The following is a 9,845-nucleotide window of genomic DNA, read 5'->3' on the forward strand; positions in this document are numbered from 1 at the left end:
CCAATTAAAAACTCCATATGCACAATTACTCCACAGATAACACCACAACAGAGAAACAATTTGAGAGTTAGGGCCATAGGGCAACGTAGGTGGGAAAAAATACTTCCAAAGGTAGAAGTAGCTCTAACAGCTTTTATTGCCATGTTGCCACACTCACTATAAAATAAAACCCTTTCCCCCCCTCTGTAAGTGTACTGTGAACGATAATATAAATCAGCAGCACAAACTGTTGGAAGAAACCGGTGGGCACTCAGGGGCCAAAGGCATCCCCGTCCCCTGGGAGCAGAGGTGCAGAGGGGCTCCCCGCAGTCACCCCCCAGGGAGGGGTCTCAGCCCAGCTCCCTCCCCATGCAAGCAGGAATGCCATGGGGCCAGGGCAGAGGTATTTTAAACACAGACATCGAAGCCATACTTTGATGGACAGGAAGAGACTTGCTCCTCCAGCTGTCCAGTGAAGAACGGGAGAGACCACCAGGAGCGGGGCTGCAAACAGCCACCCTCCCCAAGCCTGCAACCCTCAAAAAAAAAAAAAAAAGTATCTATTATTGCCAACAAAGAGTTTTAAGACGCCCTTGCACCACAGATAAGGTGAATTAATTGGTTGAACTTGGTCTTGTTTTGTTGTGGAAGGGAGGAGCTGGTTTGTAAGAGAAGGGAAAGGGGCAGATATGGATATATGGTGTCTGAGGTATGGTCAGAGGAGAAAAGTGCAGCAAAAAGGAGAGGCAAAAAACAGAAAGAAAAAAAACACACTTAATAGGTTGGCTCTGAACTTATCTCTTGTATGAAAATGATTGTCAAAAGAGTCACTAGTGAAAATAAGGTAGGAAAATATGTTCACCGTAGAGGTACTTTCTGCTTCATTCAACAACAGAAAATTAACCCAAGGTCCATCAAGTGTTTTCTGTTCACCACAGGAATAGTCTTTGGAAAGCCCAGGTTATGTCATCCCAGCGACGCCTCCGAGGATGCTGTCTGGTCTGTGGGGTGAAGATAACACCCCAAGCCCAATACGGCTACAGACCCTCCCTGCATTTGTCCGGAGAGGGTGAACTCAGGTGTCCCACAGGGTCACCCCCAAAAGCTGCCCAGGTGCCCCATCTCTCCTGCACCAGCATCCTTGTCATAGCACACTACCCGAAGCGAAACTTCAGCCGGTACTTGACGGGGCCGGGGTTTTTCCGAGGCGGGGATGGGGCGACCTTCAGTTTCGGTGGTGGCGGGGGCTTCTTTTCGGGAAGGGTGACAGTGAAGGCAAGCTCGGGGGGCTGGGGCTGCCAAAAGCGTGGGAGGAAGTGCGTGGAGACATGCTGGGGCCGGGCACGGGGGCTGCAGCCCCGCTTGGCTTTGCCCCTCTTGTTGAGTGCCACGTACCACTGGCGGCCCGAGCGCGGGCTGCGGTGGACAGCTGAAGCATAGGTGTTGTAGCTGTTCTCCTGGAAGCGCTCCCGAAACTGGCAGTCTGCTGTGAACCGGGCCTGTGGGGACAGAGCCGGGGGAATCGTTAGCAAAAGGCTGGTTTTACCCATCCCCTGCCCCACAACACTTGCTGGGTTTTTAAGTCTCCCCAAAGCAGGTCCAAAGGGGTGAGCAGCAACACAGGGCACCTGGGAAACCCACTCTGAGGCTGCTGGACACCCAGCAATTTGGAAAACTCCCAACACGGATACTTCCAAGTAGCTGCTTGCCACCCAATTTTGGACTTGCTTGGAAAAAACAGTCTGCCTGCCCCAGCAGCACCCTTCCCCATTCTCTGCCCTTCCCACTGACAGGAGGGAGAACGTGGCTCTGTACCCCCCATGCTGCAGCTCTGCTGAGGACACTGGGGTTGAGCCCCTGCTCCATCTCTGTTCCCACCCTCACACCCCTTGTTTGGGCACTGAATCATCACTTAATAATCTGGAAAGGCAATTTGCATGCAGATTTTCATTGCTTCACTGAACATGGATTTGATTGTATTGGATTTTTTTTCTTCTTCTTTGTCTTAAATGAACTGGGGGCATTTTGTCCCTTGATATCCTGAAGAAATTACTAGCAGACCAAGAGCATCGCCTCTTATAAACAAGGTGGCCGCACTGGCTCCTGGATGACCAGGGGGGAAAGGCTTCCCATTGCCCAAGAGGACAGGCTGAATGCTGCCCATAATAGCTCCTTGTCAAGCAGAGGGAGGAAAAAAAAAAGCATGCAGAAATACAAAAATAGAGCCATAACGCCCCAGCTATGTACCCACAGCCCTGGGACACCTGGCTGCAGCCTCCAGCAGCCCCTCTGAAATTCTTTGCCATGCTTTAGTCTGATCGTGGGCATGGTACCTGGTGCCCTGATGGCTTCTCCAGCCATGCCTGGGGCACTGCAGCCTAACTGCAAAGCAACACTTCAAAACTATTGATGTGAAAGGGATCCAGAGCACTTGCACTTCAAAACCCCCAACAACGGAGAACAAGACAAACCCCCCAAGCAGTGCTTTATAACCACACAGAAAGCCCAGCTGGCTGGGATGATTTTTAAGCTCCTAGTTTAACCAGAGAAGCTGAGTCCTACAAGTGACAGACTCTCCAGCATTTTTTCCTAATAGCACTTTGAATTAAGTCTCCTTTTGCTCTGTGCTTGAAAGAAATGTCACCTCGATGACTGATTTTTGCTTTCCCTGTCTTATACATCCTGGATGTTGTTTCGCCCATGCACGAGTATTCACCTTCCCAAGGCAAGGCTTCGCTGACCCCTCATTGTTCTCTGAAGCCTCAACACATGCAGCTGTGCTTGGGCAAAGCACCCCCGCATCTACCTTTGCATAGGAAGGTTTTAGGATTGACCGAGGCACCAATGCGTGCCTGAAAGGGTGCTCGGTGCAAAAGGCACTGAAAGAGGCCCTGTGTTTCCCAGTGGGATCTAGGTAAGTGGCAAGATCTTGCCTTTTTGGTGTAAGAGATATAGTTGGCTGCCCTGCTCTGGGCATCGAGGCTGGCCACGGCCGAAGATCCGATACTGAAATCATATCCAGTGGGCTTTGCTGTGAATAGAAGATGTTCGTGCCCCTGTTCATACATATCCCGGTACAGACGGGTAAGCTCACCACTGCTTTGCTTTTGGGTAAGCCGAATCAGCGTTTCCAATCTGGCCCAGCATTTTTGGGGCAGTGCCACCTCGCAAAGGGAGGCGGCAGTAAGAGGGCTGCCCAGCCCCCATCTGGAGCATTACAGAAAAAGTTCCTGCTTAAAGTGGTTTTGGGGAAACTGCTCCCTAAGAGTTGGAGTAGCATCCCCTCCAAAGCGGGATTTGGGAAAGTGTGAGGGGTCACCAGCCCAGGATGCAGAGGGATGCTGTGGGCTGCTCCTGCCGGCAGCACAGGGAAGGAGAAGACCCACAGCCAGCATGCATGGAGGGAAGCCCTCACGGCTGGATGGCAAACCATGCTGGAAAGCACTTCAGCTGCTGCTTTGCCATCACTCTGACAGGGTTCCCCACGTCCCAGCCTCTCAGCTCAGCAACCACACTGTTTCAGCTGGGGAAAAGGCATTTTTCCCAGCACAGAGCAGGCAGCATGGCCACGACACACTGGCTGGCCAGCAGATTTGCTTTGCAGCAGCTTCAGAGACAATCATGAAGAGCAATCCTGAAGTCAATTAAATTTCAAAATCCAATTCAACAAAGATTTTTCCCAGCGAGGACCCCAGCGCTCGGTCAACTTGGAACAACTCCTAAGAAAGGAGAATTACCTGAGACCCCTCTCAGGTAAAATCTCTCCTCTGGGGTTCATGCTGGCCCCTGCTGAGACCGAGACCAAACCCCCTCCTGCCTGTTCCATGCTAAAAGTGTACAAACAGGGGACTGAGGATTTATCAACGAGGAAAAAGCCATCTGTGCACGCAACTGATAATTGCTGGTATTACTGTCATTTTCTGAAGCTGATGCCTCTAAAAATGAACCACTTGGTAATTTAATTAAGTTGCCATCAAAAAAAAAAAAAAAAAAGAAGGAGGGCTGCTGTAAAGCACCGAGCTAGGATAAAGCCAGGTCCTGTGAGCTGGTTTCGAAGGAGCCTGAATCCCTGCAGGAATGACTTTTATCTGTGGTTCAGCACAAAGTCACCGGCGTGACTCCCATATCAAAGCGCTGCCCTGAGTGACGGGCGCAGGACGCGCTTTGTACTGCTCAAAACTCATTAGGCCATGAAATAACTTTATCCTGCCAAGGCAGGAAAGAACAACAGATGCTGGGTTTGCATTATCGGCGTTTTTTAGCCCAGCAATCTTTAGACATTTGGGTCAAGTTTCTACAAATTCATGGCTTTCATCCGAGCGGGGCATCGTGTGTCCTCACCCCCGCTCTGACCCACCTAATTGAGGTCCCTCTCTGGCACTGCCCTTTGTGTGCTGACAATTAACCATACACCGACAAGGTTTGATTTAATTTCTGCCTGCGCCAGGGCATAAATCAAGGCTTCAGCTCAAATAAGGGGCCCATTGTGTGCCATGAGGGAGGGTAGGCTCTGGAGGGTCCGGGGATCACGCTCCGCCTGTTTCCCTCTCCTCTCCATCATTTACGTTGCAACTGCTCTCCTCCTGCTCTGCCCGTTTTCTGCCCCGTCTCCTTCCCTTGTGTTTTCCTCCATGTAGCCATTCCCTCTTTCCCCTAGACACCATTCCTGCTCCTACTTTGTTTCCTAAAATAAGCAACCATGTGCTCACCTTTTAAGCATCATTAGGTTTCAGGAGCAACACTCCAATAAGACTCAAGGGAGAGAGAGGCGAGTTCATAAATATCACTTGAAGGCAATCTGCAGGCTCGGGCAGTGTAAGCACATCAGTATCATCCACTTTGCAACCATGAGGTTTGGCTCATAACCGTGGGGCAGGCAATTGTCTTTTCCCTCTTCCAAGCTAATCAGCCTTGAACAGGCTCTCTGGAACAAACTTGGGTGACAGGTCATCCAAGATGTTGCCTTAAGAATGCCCTTCTTTGCGTGTTGCTTTTATACACACCTTTAAAAGATGACGACTTTCATGTAAGCACAGTTCTTATTTCATTTGTTTAAATGATCTCTAGAACTAACGAAAAAATTAGGAAGCAGCATCTTGAAGTTGAAAAAAACAGTGAAATCAACTTATAGGATTCATTCAATTCAAAAATCCTGGAAAAAAGCACCATTCGTCCTGCAGAACCCAAACCTTCAGGAAAACAGCCAGCAGAAACATGAGTTACTGGGATTTTTCCACTCAAGCTGCAACACTCCAGCACGGGCTGGGCCTCACCTGCCTGAAACCCTGCTCTCACCTGGAAACATCTCTCCACCATGGGCGAACCCAGCCAAAACTCTGGGGCCACAGCCCCTTCCCTGTGTGCGCATGGGTGCAGGCAGGCTCCCGGCGCCATGCATGCCGCTCTCCGGGAGACATTTGGCTAAAACCGTCTGCGCGATCTGCTGCAGAAGTTGCTAAAAATAAACCGGCAATGCTCAAAGAACAAGTCCTTTTGATGCAAATACCCAACTGCAAAAAGAAAAAAAAAAAAGCACTTTTCTTGGTTAAATGCAGTAAGTAGGGATATGGGCTTCAGGGTTTTTGGCTCCACCTGTCCCCTATCTGTCTGTGCGGTGCCAATGCCACCCAGCGTGGAGCCCTCCTGGCAGCCAAAGGGCTTGGCATGCCAGGGCCCTGCCCGGGAGCATCGCTGCTGCGTGCACGTGAAGGTGTCACAAGGCCTTTAATAAACAATACATTCTGATAAGCAGGGGGTTTACTTACACTTGCATGGAGTTTTCCTTTTTTTGACATCGCTAAAAATTTGTTGCTGAAAACTCCTCGTATTCCTACAATCCCCTGAGACACAGCAAATATTTCCAAAATACCTAGGATGACAGAAATCCCAAAATAAATCACAGTTCTTTTCACATCAGTGTGACCAAAAAAAAAAAAAAAAAAAAAAAAAAAAATCAGTCTCATAGGTTTGCAGTTCCTCTCCACACAACACTGCTCCTCAGCTGCCTGGCTCCACACAATGCTCCTGCTCTGTCCCTCCACCCTGCAGAGGGACCTGCATCAACTCCAGAATGGCTACAGGGTGGTGGTTTTGGTTTGTTTGTCTTTTTAAAAGCTGTGATTTAGAGGATAGTTTCTGACTAGGCTGTGAGAGAGCAAGTTCACCCCTGGGGAAATCCCTCAACAAGGGTGGGAAAAGCCCCTTGTGCCTACAGCCAGCCTGCTGAGATCAGCCTTCCCTGTCCTCCTCCCCTACACGCCAGACTCTGGAAATAAAGGTGTCACATGCACCATTCGAGGCTAGAAGCACCGATAATAGTTTCTTAGGCCCCTCCCCGCAGCAGGACTCGGGGGAGTGGGGCACTACGCAGCCCAGCCACAAGAAAACAAGCTGTTTTCCCCTCAGATAGGTATTTTCTGAGCAGAATTGGGCTCTGACCCCCAGCAGGACATGCATGACCTATAACTCATCTTACAGAAGAGCTTCAAACTTTGAGTGTCATTCAGCAACAGCACCAAAATGTTTCACTTCCCCACACAGCACGGTGTCCCCCCGGGCAGAGGAAGGGTGGCAGCAGGGGTCATGCAACCCCCAACACCCTCACCAGTCAGGGGAGCTGGAGCAAGCACCATGTCCCCAGCATGCCCTTCCCACCCTGGGAAAAAAGCATTGCTACCCCCGGCTGAAGCCCTGGGGTGGCCCCAGAGGGTCTCAGCGGTCCCAGCCCCGGAGGAAGGAGCCCGCAAGAGCATCTCGCCTGGCCCCAGCGAAGGGCCAGTGTGGATTAACGTGCCAAGAGCAAACATGAAGCCACCATTAAATCCCTGAGGCCAGGGGATCAGATCACCACTTCCCATGTTTATTTTAAGGAGGAAGCGCGGCTCCCAGAGGCACCCAGGTCCTAACACCCAGGGCTTGAGGGGCACTTTGGGGGGCTGGTGGGCCTCCTCACCCCACACGCCCCAGTGGTAGCAACTGCCAAGAGGCATGGGGTTGTGCAGCCCCACTGCAACACAGCATGTTCCCTTCCAGCACACTCCCTGTCCTCGAGGGCACCCCAAAACCTGCTGGCCTTTGGGGTGGTGGTCATGCTGGCTGGGAGACATACCCCCAGTTATTGGGGTGCCCTGGGTCAAGCCCAGCTTTCCAGGGGCCAAAGTTGGAGTTTCTCTGCCAAAAGACTTCTTCCCCACAGGGGACAGCTCCTTGGGGCAACACTGCAGCATGTCCCCCCCTGCCCCAGGCACATGCCCCCAGACAGGGCTGGCTCTGCTCCGAAGTGCAGAGCTAGTGCCACTGTCGTGTTTCCGGGGAGAAAAATCTCAGATTAAAGAGGAAGGAACTTCACTTAATCCAAGTCCCTCCAAGACATCCATGGCATCAAAGGCTGCACATGTCTCAGGGGGGAATGCCCCTGTGCCATGCCACTGCAGGACAGGGTCTGGGGGGGCACAGCACAGGCAGCCCCTCCAAACTCACATCTCCCAAAACAGCCCCAGCATGGGTGCCCCGTTTTCTCATCCATGCCCTTTGCAGCCCCTAACCCCCTCCTGGCCATGCACCCACAGTGCTCCTTGAAACCCCAAGCAGGGTGTCTGGCCTCCCAGCATCCCTGCCTGTGGGCTGCCCTCCTTCACAGGGCCACAGCACACACCAGGGCCCAAATTATTCGACCCAGGCCAGATGTGGTTGTTGCTCTGTGAGCACGCCTGACAGCTGAAGCCTCGCGTGCTGCCAGGGTCACCTCAGGCCCAAGCCCTGAGGCTCTTTAAGTGATTTTTCATCCCTGCCTGACATTTCATTCCCTCTAACAGGGTATCACAGCAACTCCGACCCGAAGGATAAGCCATGAGTTAGCACAGCTTTCTCTCAGGGGAACGTCAGCCTCAGTCCTATTTTTAAACTGAATATATCCTATCGCTGTGCTGGAAGAATGAGAATGCAGAGGGAAGGATGGAAAAGTTACACGAGGAAAGGGCGGAAAAGGGGCACGAGGGAGAGTCTGGTGCAGCATCCTTTGCCTCAGTATTCCAGCAAGGTGCTGTGCACAAACCTCATGCCTTCACATCGATCCCCACGGACTCACTTCCTCAAAGCAAGTGAACCCCTCAAAGCACTTGCCCAAGTGAGCAGGGCAGAGCTTGCTCCGCTCCCCGGGGTAGCGCCCCACCCGAGCCCGCAGGGCACAGCACCCCCAGCACCCTCGGCCCCAGCCTCCCGGGGCAGGCAGCACCCCAAATTCACCTTTCCCGAGGCTGCCTTGGCTGCAGCTCAGCCCAGGTGACGGCAGCAGGGAGCAAGGGGCTTCGTCACCCCAGAGGAGACACCCCCAGGGATGGGGATGCCGCAGCCCCGGGGCCGCACCGGGGGGAGCACCCCGCTGCCCCCCCCCGCGCTGGGGCACAGCCAGACGCCCTCCGGTCCCCCCGACCACCCCCCTGGGCACTCACTGAGCGGGCTCGCGTCGTGGGCGCCGTCCACCCGGCCGTCGGGGTGCAGCTGGAGATGGAAGCCGATGCCCACCCGGCAGTACAGCCGGCCCCGCCGCCGCCCCGGGCGGCTCCGCGGGAAGCGGCTCGGCCCCGCCGCCCAGGAGGAGGAGGAGGAGGAGGAAGAGAAGGAGGAGGAGGAGGAGGAGGAGGAAGGCGCGGGGGCGTTGCAGCCCGCCGGCCCCGACTGCGCCCCGCCGGGTACCTGCTCCTGCCGGGCGCGGGCGGGCAGGGCGAGGAGGAGGAGGAGGAGGAAGAGGAAGGACGGGCTCATGCTGCCGGCGGGAGGGAGGGCGCCGCGGCGCATCCCGCTCCGCCGCGGAGCCCCGGCGGGGGGGACCGGGCACGGGGGGGACCGGGACGCCCCTCCCCGCCGCCGGGGTATTTATAAGCGGGCGGCGGCCCCGCACCTGTGCCCGGCCCCGGCAGCGCCGAGCACCCCCCGCACCGCCCAGGCTGCGCCGCCCTCCGCCCCCCGCAGCAGATGCTGGGGCTCGGGGGGCGCATAAATCTGGGGAATTAACTTGTCCGCCCCGCCGAGACGGAGGCGCTGGGGCTGCGCCTCGGGTTACCGCCGAGAAATACCTTGTCAGCGGCTTCACCCATGGCCGGGCAACGGGGCTCGGCGGGGCCGGCGGAACCCTGGGGAAGGGGAAGGGATTGGGTTGCAGCCCCCCAGGCCGGGGACGCGGGGGGATGACAGCCGGCAGCTGCACAGCCAGCCCGGCCTCAGCCCCGGGCAAGGGGCACGGGAGAAGATTTGGGGCTGGAGGCAGCACCCGGAGCGGGTAAGCTGCTTTCTCTCCTGCGTGGGGTGCCCATGCCATGCTCGGCCCCAGCGAGCAGCCTCTGGGAGTTCAGCGGGGGGCTCCCAGCGCTGCCACCACCATAAATCCCCTGACGGCATCTCGAGGCGTGCAGGGAAGTGCTGGCCCTTGTCTGTGCACAATATCCCCTGCGGTTCACGGTCAGGGGGATTGTGGCCCCACGGCCTCCTGCTGCCAGCACAGTAACCCTGACACGTGCCCGGTGCCCTGCCAGCACCGGCAGCCGTATTTCTTCCCAATTACAAAGACAACTGCCACGCAGCACCACGGCACAGGAGGAGACCTTGCAGCAACAGCCCATCCATCACTCCAGCACAAGCACCAAGCATATTCTGCTTTTTTCAGCTCCTGGGGCTGCTCAAGGCTCCCTGCATATCTCCCGAAGCCACCGGGAACACCTCACTTCTACAAAAGTCAACATCGGACAAACACACCCTGCCCAGCACACGGCCCAAACTCTGCACCTACGTGCCCTTATTGCTCTTGTAAATCTCTGTTTTCTCTCTAAACCCTACCCATAAAATGCTCTGTGGCTGTCACCAGGGTCAGC

At 54.9% G+C, this 9,845-nt stretch overlaps 1 protein-coding gene across 1 annotated transcript; it reads right to left on the minus strand.

Moving 5' to 3' along the window:
• Nucleotides 1-1,133: 1,133 nt before the first annotated feature.
• On the minus strand, nt 1,134-8,742 carry FGF5 (fibroblast growth factor 5). The gene is made up of 3 exons (XM_074821458.1): nt 8,430-8,742; nt 5,745-5,848; nt 1,134-1,478 (listed from the first exon to the last, which is right to left on the minus strand). Exons 1-3 carry the CDS (start codon nt 8,740-8,742, stop codon nt 1,134-1,136), a joined length of 762 nt encoding a protein of 253 aa, XP_074677559.1.
• Nucleotides 8,743-9,845: the final 1,103 nt, after the last annotated feature.

The sequence above is a fragment of the Strix aluco genome, chromosome 4, assembly GCF_031877795.1.
Source record: "Strix aluco isolate bStrAlu1 chromosome 4, bStrAlu1.hap1, whole genome shotgun sequence".
Taxonomy (NCBI): domain Eukaryota; kingdom Metazoa; phylum Chordata; class Aves; order Strigiformes; family Strigidae; genus Strix; species Strix aluco.